Source organism: Psammomys obesus, unplaced genomic scaffold, assembly GCF_907164565.1.
Source record: "Psammomys obesus unplaced genomic scaffold, mPsaObe1.curated_primary_1811, whole genome shotgun sequence".
Lineage (NCBI taxonomy): Eukaryota > Metazoa > Chordata > Mammalia > Rodentia > Muridae > Psammomys > Psammomys obesus.
The window spans coordinates 20,828-47,763 of record NW_026593914.1 but is presented as its reverse complement, the minus strand read 5'-3'; the positions used below and the strand labels follow the sequence as shown (position 1 = coordinate 47,763).

Below are 26,936 nucleotides of genomic sequence, written 5' to 3'. Positions count from 1 at the left end.
TACTACATAGCCCTGGCTAGCCTGGAACTCAGAGACCAAACCGGCCTCTGCCAGCTGGGTGCTAGGATTAAAGGCATGTACTACCACGGTCAACTTTCTGTATTCTTTCTTTCTTTTTTAATCTTTTAATTTTTTTTTTAAAGATTTTATTTATTTAGTGTGAGTGCGCTATCTGCATGTACACCTGCATGCCAGAGAGGGCATCAGATCCCAGTATAGATGGTTGTGAGCCACCATGTGGTTGCTGGGAATTGAACTCAGGACCTCTGGAAGAGCAGACAGTGCTCTTAACCTCTGAGCCATCTCTCTAGCCCTATATTATTTCTTACAACTGCAGACAAACTTATAGTTATCTCAAAAACCAATTAATTTTAAAACATTTTATGGATCATTGAAAGAGAAAGAAATTCTGAGAATAATTAAGCAGAGGAGTCAGGCTGAAAGTGAACAGAGGACAGATGACAGGAGCAGGAGATGCTCTTCAGGCAACAGAGAATTGAGGCCATGTCCCATGTGCATGAGGAAAGCTGCACAGAGGCCACAGTGGTGCATTCTAGCCCTGGCACTACTGTGTGTAGAAGACCCACACAGAGAGCACCCCACTCCCAACGGAAATATGTTACAGCAGCCACACCCAACAAAATTCCAAGTCATTCAGTCCCTAAACCAAAACAAGCCTAATTTATAGGCTCAAGCAAGCTTTACATAAAATAGCTTGACTTTCTCCCCAAATACCTGACAATTCTTACCTGTCCCCAAGCATACAGGTTATTGTGTGTCTGAGACGGGTTAACTTTAGACAACAGGAACCGAGCCTTTAAAAAAATATTTTAAAGATTAAAAATATTAGTGCACAAAAAAGTAAAGCTTTTACAACATTTCTTTGTTTAAATTAGATTTTTTATTTTTGCGTTTTAGAAATTTATTGCTTTTATCTTAAGCCCATTGGCTTGCCACCTACAAATGATCCAGACATATTGACAATCTTCTACTTTTATATTTAGTGCATTCATTCAACAAGATGTCACCACGAGGCATGGCATGGCACATGTAGGAAGCAGAGGTATGAGGATCGTGAGTTTGAGACCAACTTGCACTATATAGTGAGTCTCAGGCCAGCCTGGAAATAAACAACCAAAGCAAAACAGAAATCACAGCTGAAAGATCACCTGTATGGAAATTTACGCCACCACATAAAACTGTAAGTAGCTTATTTACTAAAAGCCACAAAATAGCTCATGAACAACAACAACAATCCACTAGAGCTGGAACGGGCTCACCCACCTGACTGCCACCATGCTCTGTGTTGATATAGCGTGGCATTGGGAAGCGGGCTTGAAGAATCTCTTGTGCGTCGTCCAGTGGTGCCTGCAGAAGGTGCTTGAAGTTTTCATACTCAGGCATGTCCTGGTACCCAGCTTTCCGCCACTGGGCTATAGTCTACACACACACACAAAAACAACCAAAACTGCTGTTGAAGCACTCCTAGCAGCCTTCGTTGACACTTGTGACATTCTCCCACTAGCACCATCCAAAACAGGAGAAGGCACTGAGATGGTGAGTATTAACCATCAAACTGACACTCTAGCCCACCTGAAGACAGGCCCCGAGGACCAGGCCTGATGCCAGGACCCAGTGGTGAAGGAGGAAAGCAGACTGCTCAGGTTGTCCTCTGGCCACAGTGGCCTTGGAATGTCTGTGCCCCATCACCCCGATAGTGGGGGAGAAATGGCTCCCCTAAGCTGCCCTCTGACCATAGGTTCACATGCGTGTATACACAATAAACTGAAGTAAATAACAGGAGACAAAACAAAATGGGAGTCAAGAGAGAAACTGGGAACATCACCTTACCTCCCCGAGATAAATGACGATTTGGAAGAACGTATCCATCAGCAGAATCCTGTCAGCTAGAATGCTGCTGCTGTCCAGGAGCACAGGCTATGGAAAAAGACAACTGCCATTGGTCTTTCTTCTCTACACAGCTGGTACTCCAACCCCACACGGACACATCCACAAAACAGCCAGGAAGACGTTTACAAATGGTTCCAGCACAGGAACCCTGCTACTGTCTACTCCCCAAACTGGTAGCTGGTAGGTCTAACTCTCGATTTGGTAGAAGGCCGCTGACGCTCCTTCATCAACTGAGGACAGACTAATGCTGTCTTGCAGTCTAGAAGCGAAAACATAATTCTGAGCTTTCTGTTTTGTACTAGAACTACAATTCTCTTTATTTTTCTAGGCTTCTGGTATATTAACTTAGAATTCATTCTGTTGTCTTTTTAGTTTAAAACCTCTACTGTCTTTGTTTGCAAGCTGGGCCATACTCCACTCATGCATTCCGAAGGTGTCCCTGCTTTGGCCCACTCCCCTCCTCCCTAGCCCCAGGTGGAGCCTGCTAGAGCCAGATCTGTGAGCTCGCCATTCACTCCGCAAGCATCTTCTCACTTTTTCCTCTCTGTTACTGCTCTCCACTCCTGCACATGTCTCGGGATGGTTTCACTTTTGCTCACATATTGTTCAGTTAGGTTTTAAGGCTGTTGTCTTTCTTCAGACTGCTTGTCACATGCATTCTTTACTAAGAAGTTTCTACACTGATTTTTTTTTACCATGTAACATTTTTATATTTTACTGTTTTAGATAAGTTCTGTAACTATTTCTTAGCATACTTAACAATTTTCCTTCTATGAGTACTTAAAATTGCCATCTGATTCCTTTTTTTTTTTCAGCGCCAGAACATGCACTCAAGGGAAGCTTTCTACCAGCTCCGAATTTTCTCACAGTAGTTCATTTTCTTTTTCTTTGCATAAAACCTTTTTTGTATTCATAGTTATATTTCTCTCAGATACTTCACAAGGGTTGGAATTACTGGGCAAGGTATGTGAACTCATAACCTTGTGGGTTTTAAGTTGTTTTGTTTCTTTCAATGTATTCCTGCTTTCCACGAACCTACATAAACAGCTTCAGTATTATCTTTTGATTTTCCTATCTTTTAATACTCAGAAACAATATAAAGTTACTATAAACTCAAAGTTTGATTCATAGTTCTGTTCTAAGACTGTATTTGATCAAGGAAAAAACAAACCCCCAAGCCCCTCATGAGCAGGTCAGACATTCTTAGAAAAGCATGTATGTTCAGCCTTACCTCTGGCGGTCCATGGAAGGAGTAAGAATAGAGAATGGGCTGGATCATGATGAGAGACTGGGTCAGATCCTGACGGGCAAAATGGTGTCTATAATAGGATGATTCGTCAGGACTATTGTTAAACACTTGAAGAAATGGAGATCTTCTCAGATGGAACATGAACTGCATTTACAAAGAAAAAGACAAATGACTACACCTACGATGCTGGACACGCACAGCCCATCTGCTCTGGATCTCCAGAACATGACCTGGACTCTGAGAAAAAAAATCTGTGGGTTCACAGAGACACAAGGAAGCTGTGGCAGAGCTAGCAGAGGAGGGAAATGGGGAACGACTTTTACTGCGTATATAATTCAAGGTCGGTTTTGCTAGTCTTGTGACATAATGGTCTTGTGTGCTGGCCTCAAACTTGAGCTCCTCCTGCCTCAGCCCTCCAAGTGCTGGAATTACAAATGTGTGTCACCACATTTGGCTCAATAAGACAAAAAATCATAGAGATCTGGTGCACAAGAGTGTGAATGTACTTAATACTGTGGTAGTATACAGTTATACATATACATGCATATACACACACGTTTACACATTCTACAATGATACATTTCAAGGGGCTAAGGCGATACATTGGAGGCTAGAGTTAAGGATCTGCAAAGGATCTGAATTCACCCCCAACACCCAAGTCAGGTACCCATAATTCCAGCTCCGGGGATCCCTTGCCCTCCTGCAGGCACTGCACTCTCGTGCATATAACCACACATACACCTCCACAGACAAATATTTTTAAAAAGTAATTTTTTGCCTGCATGTGGTATATATATATATATACACACACACACACACACACACACACACACCCATGTGTGTGGCCAAGCAATTGTGTATGTGCACCTGTGTGTCCACAGATGTGGAGAGCCCATGCTGATGTCCTGTGTCTTTCTCTCCCACCCTCCACTTTCACTTACTGAGGCAGATTCTCTCATTCCAACCAGGAACCTGCCAAGTGGCTGCCCTCGTTAGGCAATTCGCCATGCAGACAGGGTCTCTGACCCCCGAGCACTGCGATTATGGAGAGCTGTCACGTCTGCCCAGCTTTTACCTACACACTGGGGAGCCCTAATGCCCCAAGACGATAAAGTTTCTCTTTTCTCAACCACAACTTTAAAAATGTCTCATGATCATTCTTTTTAGTGTCTTTTTATGTGTTTTTGTGGGCATTGTTGCTGTTTTGGGTTTTTTGTTTGTTTGCTTTTTTGAGATAACATCTTATATCCTGAGCTAATCTTGAACTCATAATCCTCCTGTCTCCACTTCCCAAGTGCTAGGATTTCAGGTGTGTGCCATTATGCCCAGCTAGGACTTTTTTTAAGAACTTGGTCTTTTAAGTGTGTGTGTGTGTGTGTGTGTGCGCGCGCACGCTAATTTTACGTGTATGGGTGTTCTGCCTTCATTTATGCCTACGTACTATGTGCATGCAGTCCCCAAAGAGGCCAGAGGAGCCTAATCTCCTAGAATTGGAGTTACGGACGGTTGTTAGTTGCCCTGTGAGTCCTGGAAATTGAGCCTGTTTCCTCTGGAATAGCAGTCAGCCCTCTTAATGCTCAGGCATCTCTCCTTAAAAAATGTATTTTCTATATAGATAAATAAAATATATAAACATTTATATATAAATAAAAAATAAATCTTGTTTTCACTGAGGGGATCAGGGCATGTGAATACAGGTGCCCACACAGCCCAGGGGTCAGATCTGAAGCTGGAGTTTTCTGGAATTGTGAGCCGCCTGATGTAGTACTGGGAATCGAGCTGTTTTCCCAGATCCTGGGAAAACAGCCCTCGCACTAACAACTGAGCCATCATCTCTCTAGCCCTTCCAGATAAGACTTTTCAACACAGGGTTTCTTTGTATAGTCCTGCTGCCCTAGAACTTGCTCTGTAGACCAGGCTGGCTTCGAGCTGACAGAGATCCACCACCTGCCTCTACTTCCCAAGTGATGAGATCAAAGGCATGTGTCACCACCATCTCCTGGGCCAAACAAGATTTTTTGTTTGTTTATTTTTATGTATGTGAATGCTCTGTTTTCACAGCACACCCGAAGAAGGCGCCAGATCTCATTATAGATGGTTGTGAGCCACCATGTGGTTACTAGGAATTGAACTCACCTCTGGAAGAGCAGTCAGTGCTCTTAACCGCTGAGCCATCTCTCTAGTCCCCAGATAAGATTTTTAAGATTTATTTATTTTTTTTTAATTTTTAGATTTATTATGTATACAATGACCTGTCTGTATGTACACCTGCAGGCCAGAAGAGGGCACCAGATCTCACTATAGATGGTTGTGAGCCACATGTGGTTGCTGGGAATTGAACTCAGGACCTCTGGAAGAGCAGCCAGTGCTCTTAGCCTCTGAGTCATTTCTCCTTAAGATTTATTTTGTGTGTGTGTGTGTGTGTCCCATGTGGGCACACAGGAAGGCCACAATAAGATGCTGAGTCCTTGGAGCTAGAGCCACAAGTGGTGAGCCACATGATGGAGGTGCTGGGAACCAATTTAGGCCCTTGAAAGCGCAGCCACCACTCTCATGTCTGAGCCATTTGTCAGCCCTGAGCTAAAAGTCCATTGTTTTGGTTGGTTTTTTTAAAGAGCTTCCACAGGAAGGAGCACAGTCTGGAGACAACAGCTGCAAAGGCTTTCATGTCGTCATCTACAGAGCACTCTAGGGTAGCAGCCAGGAGCCAGAGAGCCTGGATCAGAGTCCTGCTCAGCCAGTCAGCACTGCAGGCTGACTGAGGGGAAGCTGCACACTCCTTGGTGCCTCAGTTTCCTTACCTGTAAACTAGAGGTTGGTTTATTGTCAAGTGTTTATTCTGCAAACAAGAGTGCCCGTCATGGTTACTACTAAGAACCTTGATTTAATATTTGGAACCTCAGGATGCTTCTACTTCTCAAGGCGCATTTTCATTTTCTAGAGACTTTCTAGAGTTAGCCAAGTTGGCCTACTCTGCCATCAGGGTCACCACTGTCCTCCTCTCCCCTATTCTAGCCCTCATTCCACCCTGCAAGCTATGTTCTGAGTTCTCTCTCTCCCTCCCTCCCTCCTTTCCTCCCTCCCCTCCTTCCTCCCTCTCCCTTGCTCTCTCTCTCTTACACACATACACCACCTGCCATTCCTGTTCCTGCAGTCTCCTTCTTCCTTGGTCCTTTGACTTTTAGAGTGCATCATCAGACCCCACAGCTTCATCCTCTCCCCGACCACAGTAGGCCTCTCGTACACACCGCCCCTGGCTGATTTCTTTGGGGACAGATGTTCTTTCTCTTGAGTGCGGCCCTGGAGACTACAGGACTTCTCCAGTCCAGTGCCCCTGGGGGGGTGGAGGCTCTAGTGGAACCCAGTGGATCCAGGTGGAAGGCACACCCAGAGGAGCCTCAGCTCTGTCTACTTCTCACTCTGGCTTCTGAAGGAAAGCAGTCCGCTGAAGGAAGGGGTTTCATAGCTTTCAAGAGATTGCAAATCACTGCTCCAGACCAACTCTTCCCTTCTAAAGACAAGGGAACAAAGACCCACAGAGGCCTCAGACGTCATCTGCGATCTGCAGCAGCAGGGCCAATGCTGGCACCCCACCATGGCTGGCCAGCCCAGGGCTCTTTCACTCTACTACATAGCATCAAGTGCTCAGATGCAGGCCCCCAGAAGTCCCAGGACCCCAGATACGGGCTATAACGCACATAGCCCTATCCAAGTACCAGACACTTGACTGGCTTCAGCAGAGGTTCAGAAGAGAGGAGATAGCCTGTAACTCTATTCAGTCTTAAGCCATAAGCCTTCCTTGTCTCCTAAGCAAGAAAAGTTCAGTTCTAACCATCCGTTCTTCTATAGTTATCATTAAGAACATATTTCCTGTTTTCTCCTTCTTCCAATGTCTATCCCGTTTGCCTTTCTGAGTGAGGATTGATCCTCTTACTCAGGGTCCTCCTTCTTGCTTAGCTTCTTTAGGTGTACAGATTTTAGTATGTTTATCCTATATTATATGTCTAATATCCACTTATAAGTGAGTATATACCATGTGTGTCTTTCTGCTTCTAGAATACCTCCCTCAGGCTGGTTTTTTCTAGTTCCCACCATTTGCCTGCAAATTTCATGATTTCCTGGTTTTTAATTGCTGAGTAGTATACTATTGTGTAAATGTACCACAATTTCTGTATCTATTCCTCAGTTGAGGGACATCTGCAGGAGCCTACCACAGAGGGCCTCTGAAAGACTCTACCCAGCAGTGTATCAAAGCAGATACTGAGGCTCATAAACAAACTTTGGACAGAGTGAAGGGAATCTTATGAAAGAAGGGGGAGATAGTAAGACCTGGAGAGGACAAGTGCTCCACAAGGAGAGCAACAGAAACAAAAAAAAAAAAAAAAAAATATCTGGGCACAGGATCTTTTCTGAGACTGATACTCCAACCAACGACCATTCATGGAAATAACCTGGAACCCCTTCTCCTATGTAGCCCATGGCAGCTCAGTCTCCAAACGGGTTCCCTAGTAATAGGAACAGGGACTGTCTGTGACATGAACTCAGTGGCTGGCTCTTTAATCACCGCCCCCCTGAAGGGGGAGCAGCCTTGCCAGGCCACATAGGAAAACAATGCAGCAACTCCTGATGAGATCTGATAGGCTAGGGTCAGATGGAAGTCGAGAAGGACCTCTCCTATCAGAGGACTTGGAGAAGGGCATGGGAGGAGAAAAGGGAGGGAGGGTAGGATTGGGAGGAATAAGGCAGGGGGCTACAGCTCAGATATAAAGTGAATAAACTGTAATTAATATAAAAAAATGTTAAAATAAAAAAAGAATATATTTCTTACCTGAGGATACAGAGAAAAGGAGTCTGACAATCTGAAAGATGTGGGGTCTTCTTTGTTATACTGCCCAAACTTCTGACACTGTTGGAAGAAAACAGGAAGAGAAAGAGTCTAAATTAGTGTCACCTAGAAAAGTCCCAGACCGTGCTGGAGAGATGGCTCAGAGGTTAAGAGCACTGGCTGCTCTTCCACAGAACTCAGGTTCAATTCCCAGCACCCACATGGCAGCTCACAACTGGCTGTGACTCCAGTTCCAGAGGATCCAACACCATCACACAGACATACATGCAAGCAAACCACAGATGCACATAAAATAAATATATCCTTAAAAAAAAAAAAAAAGAAAGAAAGAAAGAAAAGAAAAAGAAAATCCCAGAGCAAAGAGCTACATAATGTGCTACTTCTCAGGAATTGTAGAGCAGCATATCTCAGCATGAAGGTAGACAAATCACCAGATCTTGTCAACACAGAGCTAGCATTCCCAAGGCCCTGGGTTTATCTTCACAATTTGAAGGGGAAGAGATTCTCTGGAGAAGAGTGCGAGATTCTAATTCTCAAAACAACCCTAGGACCACAGATGTGTTCAGTGAGCTGAGACACCTCTCATATGAAAACCCTGCGCGACAATGAAAACCAACTATTAGCCAGAATGTATTCCTGTGTTAGTAAGTTAGTTATGCTTTTTGAAACAGGGTCATCCTAGCCTCAGGTGGAAGGTGATTATCCTGCCTTCTGAGTACTGACAGTACAGTCATGTACCACCATGTCCAGCCTTGCCTTTATTCTGATCAAACACTCCTTCCAGCCATTAGAGACCTAGGCTGTGGGGTGTTCAGAAAACCCTATTCCTAATAATTAGCTTTCTCCTGTGAATGCTGCTGTGCTTTCACAGTCCTCATGTTCTTGAGCTACTAGCAGGACAAGCCCTTTGTCTTTCCAACCTTCTTAAAACTTCCTTCAGCCAGCAAGATGGCTCAGCAGGGAAAGGCACTTGCCAGCAAATCTGCCAACATGGGATCTACATGGTGGAAGATGAGAACCAACTCCCATAAGTCATCCTCTGACCTCCACTTGCATATCATGGCATGTACATATACACACATATACACACACACACAGAAACATAAGTTTTAAAACACCTTTCTCCTTCAGCTGCTAGAATAGCCGCTTTACTTTTTTTCATCCTCCTTCCCATCAGCCCTGGGTTCAAGTCTCCCCATCTTCCTCTGGACTGCCCACAGGTTAGTTCTCATCCTCTGTCCCATCCTCACTGCTTCTTCTACAAATGAACCCAAAAAGCACACCAACACCATTCAATTCCCCACCTCACTGTTGCCCAAGCTCCACCTGGGACTTCCACCAACTCCATAGTCACTCTCCTGGACTAAGTCCTCTAGTTCATAGTCAAGTTATCAAAGAAACATTACTACATGTCAAAGGTGGAGAATGAGGTGGGCTAGAAAGATAGCTCCATAAAAGCCTTGACACCCACCTTACCTCTGCCTCCTCAGTGCTGCACCACCATACCCAGCTCTCCTCACTTCTGATAGTCAACCCTGCTTTAGCTGATAGCCTGTGTTTCCTGGAACACAAGGCTTTACATATGCTCGGCCAGCTCCCTACCACTGATCTCTACCCCCGACCCTAAAGACTTTCAATACAATATTCCTTCTTTTACATTATTACTTGTGTTTACTTAGGTTATTAATTGTTCTGTTTTTCAGACAGGGTCTCAACAAGGTATACGTAGCTCATGCTGGCCTCGAGCCTGCCGCCTGCCTCCTGCCTCCACTTCTCCATTGCAGGGATTATAGCCTATGTCACACCTAGCTTCTTCTGCCTGTTCTCTCTCCTAACCAGATCTGGAGAAATACGTAAAGTATTTTCCTGAACTCACTGTTTTCCTTTTTTCTTTTCTTTCTTTCTTTTCTTTTCTTTTTCTTTTCTTTTTTTTTTTTTTTTTGTTTCGTTTTTTTTGAGACAGGGTTTCTTTGTGTAGCCTTGGCTGTCCTGGACTTGATTTGTAGACCAGGCTGGCCTCGAACTCACAAAGATGTACCCGCCTCTACCTCCCAACTGCTGGGATTAAGAATTCGTTGTTGGCCTAAAGTGAGCAAATGTTAAATTCTTGCCGATTGACTATAGAGAATAATAGGCTTTGGGGCTAGAAAGAGGTCTCAGTGGTTACGAGCACTTGCAGATGATGAGTTCGGTTCCCAACATCAACACAGCTGTTCACAACCTCCCATAACTTCAGTCCCAAGGGGACCCAACCCCTTCTTCTTACCTCCACAGGTTCCTACACATACCTGGTGCACACACATACACTCCATCATACACACATACAAATAAACAAATACTTTTAAAACTTAAAAAAAAATAATAGAATTAGGTGGGAATTTTCTTTTCTCAAAGGTAGAAGAGACACATAGACTAACCTCAATGCCCTCTTCCCATCTTACCAGTCGGATGAGTTGTCGATCCAGCCACCGGAGCACATCTGGCCCCTCCTCTGACTCTGCGCGGAACACTCCAAGCCGTGCCATCAAGACTGCTGCAGCCTCCTGGTCAAATGATGCTTCTATGTGCCTCAGCTGACTCTGTGCATCTGCCCAACTGACAGTTCCAGAGTGAGTACCACAACTCTGACCGGGAACTACCAGAGGCTAGATCTCCCCTCAGTAAGCCCAGATCCCATTCCTCTGTCCAAGACAAGGCTGCACTGTGTTTTCACTAAGCAAGTTTGACAGTCATTTTAGTCAGGCTCAGGTATTGTCTGAAGGCTAAAAGCACAAAAGAAAAGCTTTCCCATAATCCACCAGACAGGCACAAAGGGTAAGTCTTAATCTAGGATTGTCCTCTAGGTCAATCCTTACAAAAATCTGAGTGTTGGGTGGGAGTGACACAGGCCTTTATTCCCAGGAGTTGGGAGGCAGAGGCAGGTGGAGCTGAGTTCAAGGCCAGCCTAATCTACAGAATGAGTTTCAGAATAGTCAGTGCTACACAGAAAAACCCTGTATCAAAAACAAAAACAGAAATTAAAAATCTAAGTGTTTACAACTTTACAAAATGACTTCCCAGTGTCACCTCCAGGGAAAATTTAATTAAGAACATGTATAAGAGTTTTTCAGGTGACTAAGATAAAAGACTGCCAGGAACAGAAAAGCACAGCCAAAATTACATAAATAATCTCCACAAATCAATGAAAAGTGATACGTCTCAAACATCTGAGCACTGAAGCCATGCTTGTAAACTTAGCACTTGAGAGGTGGAGGCAGAAAGATAAGGAGCTCAGGTTACACTCTACTTCATAGTGAGTCCATAGCCAGCCTAACAAGAAAGGAGGGGGGGGAGGGAGAATGGAAGAGGGAAGGAGGGAAGGAACGAAGAAACAAAGGAACGAAGAAAAGAAGGAAGGAAAAAAGAAAGGAGGGAGAAGAAAAGGTTTTATAAAACATGGCCAAAGGCTTGGAGACAGCCAGCTTTGTCCACCTGACCCAACCTAGAAGCAGCCAGGAAGTCTCCATCAGGGATTGCCTAGATCAGGCTGGCACACCTAGAAGGACTATTTTTTTTTCCTTTTCCTCTCTTTTTTTAATACATTTTTTTATGTTCCTGTGTAAGAAAGTAAGAAAAGGGAACTGGGTCTCTGAAACTAGAGGTACAGGCAGTTGTGAACCATGCAGCATGGGTGCTGGGAACCCACCTACAGCCCTCTCTAAGAGCAAGTGGTCTTAACTACTGAGCTATTGCTCTAACCCCCGATTTCTCGTTCAGTGGGGTGGGAAGACGCAGCCCACTATGGGTGGTATCATTCCCTGGGTTGGGTCCCAGGCTGTGGAGAGGAAGACAGAGCTGAGTAGTAGGCATGCATTTATAGTAGTAGGCAGCCGTGGACTGGCTGCAGATGTGACGAGCTCCCTCCAGCTTCCGCCACCATGACCTCCCCCGAATGATGAACTATAATCTGGACTTGTAAGCTAAAAATCAACCTGTTCTCTCCTACACTGCTTTTTGTCAGGGTACTTTTTCATAGCACAAGAAATTAATCAGAACAGGCTCTGTCACAGAAAAGACAGCATGAAGTACTCGACTCATTGACAAATGGGGAAATATAAATGAGATATTACTATTTGCATTGAAATATTAATATCATCCACTATTAATGAGGTAGCAGGGTGCTCTCCTTACCATACTGAAGAGAGAACAAATCAACTTTTTAGGATAGTAGTTTGACGTTATCTGAAATTTCACCTCTATGAAATGACGAACAGGAAATATACTTGGAGCTGAGACTATAGCTCAGCTCTGTAAAGTGACAGAGCATGAGAGAGAGGCCCTGGGTTCAATCCCTGGTAATGTGGAGAACATCACCAAAAAAAAAAGAAAAGAAAAGAAAAGAAAAGAAAGAAAGAAAAAAAATGGGGGGGGGGGAGAAAAGAAAATACTTGCATGTGTGAATACCTAAAAATAAAACACAAAAGCCACATTGCTAGAACAGCACATGAAGTCCCATTAACAAAGATAAATGAGGAGACATGCAAACCAGAGAGACACACAAACACAGATATACGGGCAGAGACAGAAGAAATAAGCTGCCATACATATATGGTATATTGGAGCACAGAAATGGGGGTGTGCAGTTAAATTTACAGAGAGTTAACTCCGGGAAGTTAAGTAAAAACACCCGTAAGTAAATAGTTATTTCTCACTAACTACTGGGGACTGATTCCAGGACCCACACACTCAGATCTCAAAATTCCTGGATGCTCAAGTCACTGATATGAAATGGCATAGCACCACTGGGCATGGTAGTGCATGTACTTAATCCCTGTACTTGGGTGGCAGAGACAGGCAGTTCTCTGCAATTTCGAGGCCAGCCTGGTCTGCAAAGTAGGTCCCAGGCTAGGCAGGGCTACATAAAATTAAGTAAACAACTATAACTAAAATGGCATGGTATTTGTACACGTCTAAGTACATTCTCATACATACGTTTACTCATCTCTACATTACCACTAACAATGTAAATGCTATACAAATACCTCTTATATTGTATTGTTTATGGAATAATAATTTTTTTAAGTCTGAAGTTGTTCAATACATATGTAATGCTAAAAAATATTTTCCATCCCAAGTTGGCCAAATTTACGGTTATGAAGCAGATGGATACAGAGGGCCAACTGCACTTATGTTCTGTTTACATCTTTAACAAGAAGCATGATTTATTTACCTAACAAAATAATGAAAAAAAATATTTCGAGGATTTCTGGTTCGTTTTGAGACAGGGTTTCTCTGTGTAGCATTGGCTGCCCTGGATTTGCTGTCCTCAAACTCACAGAGATCTACCTGCCTTTGAATCCCCAAATGCTAAAAAATAATTTCCATACCTCGCTGAAAAATAATTTTTGAGAAACTATATTCCTACTGAAAGCTGGTTCATCTAGGTAAGTGTGTAAAGGCTCAGTTGGGTTAGCCAAAAATGGCTGATCATTTTTGAGTCAGCAAGGAACTGGGAGAACCATCTAAGAGGATCAGAAAGATATACTCAAAGAAATTAAAACTCTCACAAGAAAATCATCAGCCTTGGCTCAAGAGGAAGTAAACAAGATGCTCACTTTCGGGCAATGGTAGTCACTCGGATGCGCTTCTGAGTGCTGGAATGCTGGTACTGGGTGACGAACTGGATGGCACCTCTGCCTCCTTGAGGAATTGGGGCATTGTGCTGCAGGGTGAGAGGCCACACAAGTGATTACTGTCATAGGCAAGATTTAAACCCAGCCCTTCTAAAGCACTAAGGTAAGGTCCTTGGTACACTCCAGTGGCATGTTCTATGGTATTTCTGTATATAACTCTTATCCGAATGGCAGAGGAGAGGGGCAGAAGACAGAACATTAGCACGCTCAAATGAACTGGGGCTGGGCGGGCAGCTCAGTGGTAGATCATGTGTGTACAATAGATGAGGCCCTCGGTTCAGTCTCCAGGATCAGAAGGAATAAAAGTGAACTCCAGATGATACTAGTGCTGATATTTAAAGATGAAAGCCACTGATGCCTGTAAGTTGCTCTGACACACATCAAAAATAAGCCAGGAGTGGAGACGCACACCTGTACTCCCAGCACTTTCAATCTGGAAGCAGAAGGATCAGAAGTTGAAAGCCACACTGGGTCTACAAGACACCTTGCTTCTTTGCCCCTCTACCCACAAGAACATCAAAAGTAAAATGGAGCAACAGATATTTAACAATGCAACTGTAGTAAAATGTTCACTACAGAATCTAGCTGGTGGTTTTACAGGTGATGAGTGTACAAGTCCTTTCAATTATTCTGTATGTTTGTAATTTTTCATAACAATATTGGGGAAAAACTCACACTCAAAAACTTATAAGTTATGATGGCTTAGAAAAGCTAGTACTCATCTCAGGACCTTGCCAACTCAACAATTAGGGGACAAAGTGGTCTGCTGTTTAATTCTAACTACACGTTGGAGGGAATTTAAAAAGAGCACACCAGATTAGCCCAATGGCTGATATGATACCAAAGTAGTACTAGGATGGGAGACAGTACCTCCTAATTAATCAGAAGACATTATAACATGAAAAATATTGCTACCCACTTGATTGACAACTTCAAAGTAGATGCCAAGAGTAGACGAGGGATCTAGGCCACAGATTTTCCACTGACTTGTGCCACCAACACCAAGTTCCTAGAGATCAGAAGGGGAATTTCAAAAAGGCACATATAAAAATTAACCTCAAGGAAAGCTACAAATGAAAATCACTAAATGATCAGGGTAGGTCACTTTGAACATTTACTTCAAGCTAAAACTTTAAATTTGAGTGAAAACATCGAGAAAACGTGTAATTAGAGAGCAGAAGGAGTCTTGTTTTATTCTGTTTTGTTTTGTTTTTCAAGACAGTGTTTCTGTGTGTAGCAAGAGCCCTGGCTGTCCTGGACTCATTTTGTAGACCAGGCTGGCCTCAAACTCACAGAAATCCGCCTGTCTCTGTCTTCTGAGTGCTGGGATTAAAGGCATGCACCACTGCACCCAGCCAGGAGTCTTAATGTTTACATTTATAGTACTTTTAAACTAAGCTTTTTATACTGGCACTCTAAATCATTTTAATACATATAATATGCATATAGTACATAATACGGAAGTCAACAAAGAATCATATCAAGATTGGGAAAGAATAAAGAGAAAGAATTATCCATTGTTTTGAAAGTTGCACTTGCTTTTCTAACACTATTAGAATAATAAATAGAGAGCTGCAGATCATCCAGAAAATACATGTAACAGACAAAAGCTTTAACCAGAGTCCAGTTTATCTTTAAACCTAACTTCTGTTTCTCTCAAGCCAGGGAGGAAAGTGGCAGTTTAACCACCACTGTGTGGAAGCAGACACCGAAGACTGTAGATTACTCCAGAGAATACACTCAACACTGCCTCCATCATCAGTGTCTGGAAAAATAAAAGCACAGAAACAGAAAGAACAAAGCAAAGGAGGGCTAGTCTAGGGTTTGAAAAACCTGAGAGCAGTGCTGACAGGTTGAGCAATAGCCACAGACAGCACTCAGGAGGAAACTAGGGAGAGAAGGCAGGTATTTGTCAAATTAGATGCTACGGCAAGATTACTGTTCATTGTTCTCAGACTTGAAATGAGGAAATGCTAGAATATCCTTACTTTTAGAACATGCACACTGTATTACTTAAGAACCAAGTATCGGGCTGGAGAGATGGTTAAGAGCATCAGAGGTTAAGAGCACTGGCTGCTCTTCCAGAGGTCCTGAGTTCAATTCCCAGCAACCACATGGTGGCTCACAACCATCTATAATGAGATCAGGTGCCTTCTGGCATGCAGGTGTGCATGCAGACACATAGTGTACAAAATAAATAAATCTTAAAAAAAAAAAATAAAGAACCAAGTGTCATGACCTCTGAAAATTATTTCCAAAGGTTTTGTAAACACTGTTGATAAAGCACACATGCCAGATCATACGTACACAGGGAGGGTAAACCGGCACCAGCAGCTGTGGCACACTAATACTACCCGTTGGTGGTAAAGGCCATGTACACAGGAATACACCATGCTTGTCCTCGGACCTCGGAAAGCTGTGCTTTCCTTTTCTGGCTTCCTCAGACCCCAACCAACACTTTCAACGTTGAATTCTACTGGAAAGCTAAGCAGTCAGTTGCAGTTTTTTAAAGTATCTTTTTAAAACTACTCGAGGAAGCTGCATCAAGGAGACTCTGAAGCTCACAGAAAGCATTCTGGTGTAGGGGCAGCCTTCCAAAGACCTCCAAGGAAAACGGGTGGTACAAGTCACTTGGCACACTGAGACAGGTAATCTCAAGATGGGCTTTGGGCAAAACTGCCGCAGCCAAGGACTGCAGAGATGCTTAAACAAGGAGTAACCTCCTGCCAAGCTCAACAAAATTTGATCTATAGAGTCACTGTCAATGTCAGCAGTGACACAGAGAGACAATGGACAGCTCATATAACCTGCAGTATGTCCTTGTCCTAACACAAGGACAAATGTGCACCTCATTTATTCCTAACATTCTTTTTTTTTTTTTAATTTTTATTATCATCTATTACACTTTATTCAATTTGTATCCCAGCTGTGGCCCCTTCCCTTGTCTCCTCCCAATCTCACCCTCCCTCCTCCTTCTCCTTCTATGTCCCTCCCCTAGTCCACTGATAGGGGAGGATCTCCTCCCCTTCTATTTGACCCTAGTGTATCAGGTCTCATCAGGACTGGTTGCATTGTCTTCCTCTGTGGCCTGGCAAGGCTTCACCCCCCCCCCAGGGAGAGGTGATCAGAGAGCCTGTCACTGAGTTTATGCCAGAGAAAGTCCTTGCTCCCCTTATTAGGGAACCCACTTGGAGACAGAGTCTATGGGCTACACCTAAGCTGAGGTTTTACATCCTCTACATGCACGGTCCTTGGTTCGGGTATCAGTCTCTTCAGGTGCCCCTGGGCTCAGTTTTAGTGGCTCGGTTGGTCTCCTTTTGGAGCTCCTGTCCCCTCCAGGTCTTTCCATCCCCCCCGCCCCCGTCTTTCATAAGACTACCTGCACTCTGCCCAAAGTTTGGCTAGAAGTCTCAGCCTCTGCTTTGAAACCTCAATCAGTAGTTTGTTTAAAGGCCAACTGTGGTAGGCTCCTGTCCTGTTCCCTGTCTTCTCCTGCTTCCAATGTCTATCGCATTTGTCCTTCTAAATGAGGATTGAACATCTTTCCTAGGTTCTTCCTTGTTGTTTAGTTTCTTTAGGAGTACAGATTTTAGCATGTTTATCCTATTATTATATGGCTAATATCTACTTATGAGTGAGTATATTCCCTGTAAGTCTTTCTGCTTCTGGGATACCTCACTCAAGATGATCTTTTCTAGTTCTCATTCATGATTTCCTTGCTTTTAATTGCTGAGCAGTCTTCCATTGTGTAAATGTACCACAATTTCTGTATCCATTCCTCTGTTGAGGGATTCCAAACATTCTTAAACAGTTACTGTTCCTTTCCCATTTCCTAAAAACACTGACTTACAGACTGTTAAGAATTTTACCCAGTCCACTCAGCTACCAAGTAGTAGCTATGCACCCTCAATCCACAAGAGTCCACCCTCCCACTGTGGGTGACCACAAAGGAGGGACATGACTGTGTGACAACATCCCAGGAATATCGCAGGCTGTGATGATACAACTTTATGGGGGAAAAGCCTCTTGTATTTAAAAAGACTGAACTTTTGCCAGACACACCTCCTGATCACAGGCTATGACCTTAAAAGAACAATGTAAGACCGGGTGTGGTGGTACACACTGTCATCCCAGCACTCGGGGAGGCAGCGGAAGGCAGATCTCTGTGAGTTTGAGGCCAGCCTGGTCTACAAAGTGCATCCAGAACAGTTAAGGCTACACAGAAACAAACAAACAAAGTAACTACCAACCTTACTTGCCTTGGATAGCCCATGAATCAGCTTTTAAATGCAATGCTTTAATCTTAAGTTATATACTCTTCCATGCCCCTGACCCTGAGTAGTGTGTGTGGGAGGGGGAGGAGGTCTAAGCGGGGGAGAGGGGGTGTCTCTTGAAAACAATATACAGACATAACTTGTTTGCAGGACTGAGTGCTTCTGGGTCTCTTGGGGTCAGTAAATGATCTCTCCCCTTGTAAAACTGTTAGTGATTTCTGCAAAGAAGGCCTTGGTCCTTCCGCCATGGGGTCCTTCCGCCTTTCTGTATTGTTCATAAATACAGAACAGAGACAAGCAGACAAAGGGACAGTGAGACACCAGACAGAATTCAGACAAGCAATGACACAGACACCTAGAGAGATTACAGACAAGCCAATAACTATAAACGGACAGAAGACACAGAGAGCAGAGAGAAGAATTCAAACATGAGCTGGCTTGAGGTCAAACTAGTCAAAGAGGAAGTCTCTGAATTCATTCCTTGATGCAACACTGACGTGCTTCCTTACCTATGAGGTTACTTAATGCATGTAACCAAGGCTGAAGAAAACTCACAGGCCAGATGTGTGCCTTTTGGCAGCTAAGGCATACTCAGAGCATGTGGGCTATCAGCAAAGCCACTCACCCCAAAGGATGACTGCACTCTGCTCTCAGGCACTAGCAATGTGTGTGCATCCGTATCATCCACTGCCCAACCAACTCAGTGCTCCCTGGTACTAAGCTCATCATCAGCTGACTGAGGCAGGGTACCACCTCTAAGTTAGAAAGCACTGGGCTATTCTGGAAGAATTCCAAATGCCTGCCTTTGCTGTAGGGAATGGCTTTTTGTTCTCATGGGGTAGTACCAACACATTAGGTGCAATAGGAAGAACCTGAGATCTAGCTCCTCTGGATCGGCTTCAACCCTGAGGAAGGGTTAGCTTAACCTTTCTGACTCCCATTTTCCTTCTCTGGTCAGAGACAGACTGATGGACAAAAGGACAGATGACACTACCTCTTGGAGTTGTCATCAGTGAGGTTAGAGCATCTCACAAGACAAGCACACCTCACAGGTGACACAATGCAAGACCATCACGGTCTTACAAAAGTCTTTACCCCAGGGCAGCTGAAGGTAATGTTTTCCTTACATTTTCTGACACACATGGTCCTTTCACATTCATAGTGACGCATGGACCAATGGCTCCTGCAATCTTCAGTTCCCGAGAGGTCTGAAACAAATTACACAATAAGTTAAGAGCCAGCCTGCTGCCACCATGATCACAACAAAAGCTAAAAATTTCCTCAGAGAAAATCATTAATAGATTACACTAACTAACTGCCCACTCAGGCTTTTCCAAGAACACTAGGAGCTGATTAAAGCTTCAACAAAATCTGCCTTAGAAAATATACCACGGGGATGGAGAAATGGCTCAGTGGTTAAGAGCACTGGCTGCTCTTTCAGAGGTCCTGAGTTCAATTCCCAGCAACCACATGGTGGCTCACAACCATCTACAATGAGATCTGGTGCTCTCTTCTGGCCTGCAGGTGTGCATGCAGGCATAACACTGTATACATAATAAATAAATACATCTTTACATAAAGAAAATACATCAAGAAGACCAGGCGTTAGTTGGGCATGGTGGCACATGACTGTGATCCCTCTCTGGGAGGCAGAGGCAGGTGGATCTCTGTGACTTTAAGGCCAGCCTGGTCCACAAAGTGAGTCCAGGACAGCCAAGGCTCCACAGAGAAACCCTGCCTCAAAACCAAATAAAAAATGCATAAGTGGACAGGTGTAGTGGTGCAGTAATGGTGCCCAGCAGCCTGAAGTAAAAGAGCAGAGTCCAAGGCCCCGCCTCGGTATAGAGTGAATTGTGGCCAGTTTGGGTTCATGAGACTGTCTCAAAATCAAAACAAAAGAGAAAGAGTCCATTTGTTTGTTTTGAAGTAGGATCCCCAAGAAATAGCTGAGACTAACCTGGAAATTCCTAGATAGCCCAAGTGAGCTCATGATCACAATCCTCCTGCCTCTGCCAGAATGCTGAACATAGCTGGCCAGGTAGCATTTTCAACTCAATTCATTTTTCAACCTTCAAAACTATTCTACACAGAAAATGTAGTCTACCAACTATATTACACTGTTTTCTAAATATCATGCATATTCTTATTGACATATTTTTATCCAGTAAGCATTGTTTTGTATTGCTTTAAAAATACTTAATTCATAAATCCCAACATAATGATGAAACCAATGGAGAGTTTCTTTTTTCTTTTCTTTTTCTTTCTTTCTTTTTTTTTTGGGGGGGGGGGCAGGAGGGGATTGGGAGAGGCAGAGCCTCTATGCAGGTGGCTGTTCTGGAACTTACTACATAGACCAGGTCGGTCTTGAACTCATGAATTCTTCTGCCTCTGGATTTTTGTTTTGAATACATGGATATTTTGAAATCTGAATTCACTTTATTGAAGTCCATCCTTCTTTTTCTATGGTGGGGGAGTCAGGGTGATTTGAGACAGGGTTTCTCTGTGTAGCCCTAGCTGTCCTAGAACTTACTCTATAAACCAGGCTGGCCTCAAACTCAGAGAGCCACCTGCCTCTGGCCTTGAATGCTAGGATTAAAAGTATGTGCTCAGTCCATTCTTCCTTATCTTAAAAAAAAAAAAAAAAAAAAAAAGCTGTTAAAGGTTATCCTAGATAATTTAATGCTTTCCTCTGATTCTCTTCTCACAGTTTCTAACAGCCCCTTTTAATGGTTTCTCTATTACTTAAAAGTTGGCTGTCTAAAACTATGTTTTCTACAAAGAAATATAAGCTGGAACCCATAATGCTATTAGAATACCCGGGTTCTTCTTAAACAACACCCCACTCAGTGCAATGCAGTGATTCACACTGCCCACTAGGTGGACACTAGCCATGTCCTCAAGCCACAGCACAGCAGCCAACACCCACTCCACACCCCTCTAACTCCACCATCCCAAAGCAGGGAGAAGCAGAGCAGGGCCTGAGGGAAAAGAGAAATCTTCTGTTTAGAAAGTTAATGAAAACACAGGTCATCTGTGAGAAGCAAAGGAATAAAAAACAGCAGGCAATATAATTTGCAACAGCTGTCTTGTTGGATCCTTTTAAGTAATCATTAAAGATTATGTCTGTTAGGCTGAGGCTGCAGTGTCTAAACTGAACTGGGAAAACACTAATCCCAGTAAAGTTTCAAAAGTCAATAATATGACTGGGACAGTAGAGAGCACAATGAGGGAGAGGCAGGCAAATCTGAGAGTTTCAGGCCAGCCTAGTCTGTACAGTGAGTTCCAGGCCAGCTGAGGGTCCACAATGGGACCCTGACTCAAATAAATACTAAAGAAGTAAATGTTTATCACGTACATACGGAAATTCCATTAGCTAATTATATCAGATAATTTAAAATAAAACTTTTCTAAAAGCCCACTGCACCTTTACTTCCAGGGTAGCACCAAACGCCATTCTGAAATCTCCATTGAAGTCTTTACTAAAAATTCTTTGGAATGTCTGCTTGAAAAGAGAAGTGTTGAAAGAATCTCCCATCACCATGTGGCCTCTAGGTAAGAAAGGAGGAAGGTATACATTTAAGAGGATTGGAAGCCATTAGTTGTTCCCTTAGGATTCACAAACAATAATTTACACACACACACACACACACACACACACACACACACACACACACACAAAACAAACCATGTTCACACAGGTGCTACTGATTAACTTAAATGAAAAACATTAAGTTCAGTTTGTACTTAGTGAAGAAACTATGGCAAAAACATTAAACAAGACTCCTTAAAACGACTCTAGGGGCTGAGAAGGTGCCTCAGTGGGTACCCTCCAGGACCCACATGGTGGAGGAGAGGAACCAACTCCCACAGGTGGCCCTGTGACTTCCATACAAGTGCCACGGCACATGGCATCCACATACACACACATACACAAACAAAAGAAGTAAATATAAAATATTTTTTAAATATTTTAAGATACCAATTCTGTATCTTGATCAGTATACACAAATGTACAGAGATGGTAAAATCTCGCCGATTATACACACAAAGAAAAACGAAACCATCAGGGGGAAATGCAGGAGAATCCGCAAAGGAACTGCGCCATTCTTGAAGCTGAGTGATGCACTGTGTAAGATGTGGCCCTGAGGGATGCTGAATGAAGATGGACAGACTGCTCTCCCTCCATTCCTTCACTTTTACAATTCCCATGCATCTGCAACCATCCCACTAGGTGGCACTCCTACAGGGCAGCACTCGGGAGGCTGAGGCAGGAGGACAGTGCACCCTACACAGTGACACCTCAAACAACAATTCAGCTACAGTGAATTACTGATAGTCTCTGTCTCTCTGTCCCCCGCCCCCTCTTTCTCATACACACACATGGCTGGGGGCAGTAAACACATCCTGGGTTCTCTTCCATATCATTCTGCACCTAAATAATGTTTTGAGCAGTGTCCAGCATTTCTCCCTTCCCCTCCAGGCATCAGCAAGTCCTCATGTGGCCCTGTGAACTGATGCTCAAAGGGAAAAAGCACAGCAACACATCAGGGAAATCCAGCACTTTGGGACCAGCACTGACTTCCCGGAAAACCGTCTTCTACCCCTCTAGTGCAGCCTATGCTCACTGCGCCTTTGCCTGAAGTCACCCTGCCAAAAGCACCTGGGCTCCCACATTCCTCGTTCTGGTGCTTCTCCCCCCCCACACCCCAAGACACTCGACCATCTTCATGTACGTGTGTATTTGTGTTTACGTATGGGTGTGCATATGCCATGGAGGGTACAGAGGTCAGGGGACAACCTGCAGGAGTTGGTTGTCTCCTTCCACAGGACTAAACTCAAGTCTCAGACTTGGTAGCAGGCAGGCACCTTTCCCTGCTGAGATATCTTGCTGCACTTGTGGTATTGTTTGTTTTCTGTTTTAAGTTAAAAAGGGGGGGGGGAGGAAAAAGAAAAAGAGATGCAGAGGCCCCATCCACACACATGGCTCTTTAGATGCTCCTCCTCAAACTGTGCCATGTATTCCAGTCAAAGGGATCTTGGACAAACACAGGTTCTGATTCAGCAAGTGGGAAAAACGTTTTAAGAGGTTGCACTTCTAATGAGCCTCCAAAGAAGCCAAGGCTGTATGTGTTCAAACTCTACTCTATGTTCTATGTTAGAATCACTGGAGGGAAACTTTGGAGAATGCTGATGTCCAGGCCATGTTAGTAATATTGGACTGTCTGGAGGAAACGACAGACAAAGCAGCTTGTTTTGTTCTTTCCTTTCCTTTCACTAGAGTGTTTAAGGTTCCCCACGTGGCACTAATGTGTAGCTGAGCTTCAGATACACTGCTCCACCTCAGTGATTCCTGCATTTTCACAAGCACCCAAATGGAGACAGCTGCTCCCCAACAGCTTTGATTCAGAAGGTCTGAGGAAAGCCAAAGAACATGCCTAACTGGGTCCTGTGAGCCCTTCAGGTTCCGGGTCCAGCATCACTGCAAGCTGAGAATCCATTCCCTAGTTCACTTGAGGGCAGTTTTGACTTGGCGGCAAAGGTAGGGCGACAGTGTGACTAGCATTAGTTCAGGGTCACTTAGCCAGGTCAAGTGCCTTCTAATTGCATGACACTGGCACTCAGATGCTATTTACTTGATTAACACAGGACATGTACTGCTGAGGGCCGGGTACTCCATGCTAGCATGATGGCCTGGTCCACAGACAATTTCATCAACTTCAAAGAATAAAGTCACCCTGATGCAACTTGTCCTCAGTGACATCCTGAGACCTCTGAGCACTGCTTCGTCCTCCACAAGGCCCACATTCCCATTTCAGCCAGTGAGTCCAAAACTCAGAGTGACCTGACAACCCTGAGGCTGGCCTCCCACCTCTAGGACTCCATCATGCACTCCTCCCCTTAACATATTCCCCAGGTGTTCAAAGTCAACATACCCTGTAAGATTCGGACAGCATCTCATCTCCAGAAGTCCAGTCTGATCAAGAGCACAAGCATAAATATCAATGCAGTGACCATTTGCAGCAGTTCGATTAGCAAGCATCTCATAGTGCTGTAAAAACGAGAACTATCTTTAGGAAACAGAAGCATAATTCCCAAGGCCTTAACACACCTAATGATGCAATTGAGAAGAGGAGCATGGAGTCCGCTGCCTATAAACAGCCATGAAAACAAAAACACAGCTTTAGACTCAAAGCTCTTTCAACACTCTAGAAACATTCATTCTAAGTAGTCAGGTGAGGTCAGTAAGTCAACAGGAGCCAAGATCTGGAAGAGCGTCACTCCACAGAACCTGCTGACCTCGGCAAAGTAGCCGTCATTCATGCAGCGGTCCAAACCTGGCTGTGGGCCTGCAATTGCAGCTCGAACCCCGCGGTACCTACCTTGGTTGCCTTTTTCATGAACCGCGCGTTATCTTTCTCAATATCGTGCCAGGAACGAATAGGAGTCTTCAGTTCATCTCCAACCACCATGCCAGGTCCCTGGGTGGGGGGCCCTCCAGTGAAAAGCATAATCCTGGCTCCGGTATTCGGGAACGTACCCTAGAAACAGAGTAGAGATCATGGCAGAAACATCCAGTTCCACCTGAGTATGGTTTCGATTCCGGTCTACAAAGACTCGAAAGAAGCCTCTCTCCACACTCCTGCTGCCTCCCCTGCTCTCGGTCCTCGCTGTGCTGCAGGGCAAGAGAGGCAGCGCTTACTCTCTCCCCACCAGAGGCCTCTGCATTTCCACTGTGTTAGTGACTGCACTCTTCACTGCTCCAGTTCGCTTAGAGTTTCATAATAGCTTTTTGGCATTTTCAAACTAACGAGGTTCTCCTCAACGTGGATTTAATGACTGAAATACTTTCTGATACAGACAACAGGATGACTTAAGGCACAGGAATTTTCCAACAGAGCTACCAGGAGCAAGAACTGCCTGAATGACTTGAGAGGTCCCTATAAAATCTGAATTACCTCCAACAAGCCAACGGCAATGGACAAAGCAACACCTGTGGACCGCAGTGGTCTCTTCCCCTGTGTTACTGGCCATGGGTCCCGCTGAAGCTCCCCAAGAAGATCTGTGAGGTTCATGTCAATTTTGTGAATGGGCTGTAGAAATCTGTATGATTTCAAAAGGGCACATCAGTTGTGATTTAATAAAGTACCTTGACCTTCAACCCTCAGCCACCAAGTCACAACTGTCACCAAGACAATTCTAAGCAATTTTAGTATGAAATATAATATAAAATCTAATAATCACAAATTTATGCATACATCACAAAAATCAAATTAAAAAGAAAAAAGTCACTTGGATTAAATTTTAGAAGGCAAAAAAATCCTAATAAGCTTGGTGTGGGCAGTCTAAGCCCTGTTTATGCAGTCTTCTCCACACTGCAGCTTCTGCTTGCACATCCCTTCAGCCTTAGAAGCTACAGAGAAACACTCCACTTTCTGAGAGGCTGTCTCTGGCAACCACAGGCTTTCAACCAACCGAATGAAGTGAGTGCCTGCTCACAGGTTTATTTAAAAGTACCCAAAAGAAGTGTTTTATGTTTTACCAGCTTCACTTAAGGATCAAGGATAATAGCCATGTATCAAAGAGGAGGGGACAGAATGAATAGTGTAAAAATGTTTCTATGAGACCCTGAATATCAACTTTAGGTGGTATTAGTGAATTAGTTGATATTAACCTTTAAATTTTTTTTCCTTAGAACTATGGACCCAGAAGTCCCAGCATTATTTTTGCTACTCTCTGGGCCATCAGGCATGCATACCACAGACACATAACACTGGTATCTCACCTGCTGGAAACAAAAGGCTGCTCCTGAGGTTGAGCAGGTCTTGCTTGCTGCATGGGCATAGCTGGCTTGGTCAGGCCCAGCATCTCCTGAAGAACGGAAAAAAAACACAACAAAACAAAACAGATTGTTTTTATAATTTCCACTAACATTAAAAGTAAGGAGTAAACATGACAGACCTGCTCCTGCTTCTTTACAAGGCACAAACCTGAATTTGCTTTGCAGTTAAATCCTTGGTCCCTCGGAAGACGTAACTCTTAGAGATCCCTTCACAGCTTAGCTCATGAACCTGCACCATCCTCCCAAAAGTGATAAGACCAACCAAGGCATCTGGAGGAAGGAGACTCAGCGACATCTGCAGGGACTCTTTGAGTGCTTGAAGGTCATCTTCCTCCAAACATGTGTCAACCACATAGAGAAAGATCAGAGGGGACCGAGCACCCCGCTTCGGGAAAAGAAAAACAGCATGATGATCAGTACATGTTTAGACGGTATATGATGATCAGTATATGCACGGTTGCGCAGAGCACATCAGACATAAAACAGCAGTCCCCATACCTGTAAATCCAGGGGATAAGGGCTGTGTAGGTAAGCCTCTAATCACCTCATTCAATGGCCTGGAGTCCATCAAAATAAACATAAATCTAAGAATGTATTCAACACCTACTATGTGCCAGGCATTACTGCAGACTGTGGGATACATCACTGAACAGAAGGAACAAAGGTTCCTGCCAGCCGAGGAACAAACGTGGGAAGGGAGACCAGGGGCAGCAAGAGCTGAGATAGAGAAGGGCGGCAGGTTCCTATGTTACACAGAGATCACAGCTCGGGATGCCGGTGCCCAACTTTAATCCCTGCACTCAGGAGACAAAGGCAGATGGATCTCTGTGAACTTGAGGCCAGCCTGATCTGTATTCTGAGTCCTAAGACAGACAGAAATACAGAGTAAGAACATGTCTCAAAAAGGAAATGGATAAAAAATAAAAATAGAGAGAGAGGGAAGCATCAGTAAGAAGGTAAAATTTGAGGTGAAAAGATAGTTCAGTAGATAAAGAACAAACCGAGCCTGACCTGAAATCAATACCCAGGACCTACAAAGTAGCAGTATTGGCTTCCACAGATTGTACTCTGACCTCCACACCACCACCACCACACATACACACACACACACACACACACACACACACACACACACACACACACA

General features: G+C 44.0%; 1 protein-coding gene across 3 annotated transcripts in view; it reads right to left on the bottom strand.

The window, feature by feature from the left end:
- Window positions 1–749: 749 nt before the first annotated feature.
- Window positions 750–26,936, bottom strand: part of Sec23b (SEC23 homolog B, COPII coat complex component) — a gene marked incomplete at its 3' end in the record, with an annotated part of 32,950 nt that continues 6,763 nt past the window's right edge. For all 3 annotated transcript variants that reach the window (XM_055617478.1, XM_055617477.1, XM_055617479.1), the window contains 15 exon segments: window positions 750–815; window positions 1,285–1,440; window positions 1,852–1,938; window positions 3,143–3,304; window positions 7,989–8,066; window positions 10,448–10,601; window positions 13,601–13,707; window positions 14,598–14,687; window positions 19,080–19,160; window positions 21,377–21,500; window positions 23,886–24,001; window positions 24,333–24,491; window positions 24,909–25,053; window positions 25,736–25,821; window positions 25,941–26,177. In XM_055617478.1, coding sequence (XP_055473453.1) covers window positions 750–815; window positions 1,285–1,440; window positions 1,852–1,938; window positions 3,143–3,304; window positions 7,989–8,066; window positions 10,448–10,601; window positions 13,601–13,707; window positions 14,598–14,687; window positions 19,080–19,160; window positions 21,377–21,500; window positions 23,886–24,001; window positions 24,333–24,491; window positions 24,909–25,053; window positions 25,736–25,821; window positions 25,941–26,177 — 1,848 coding nt within the window.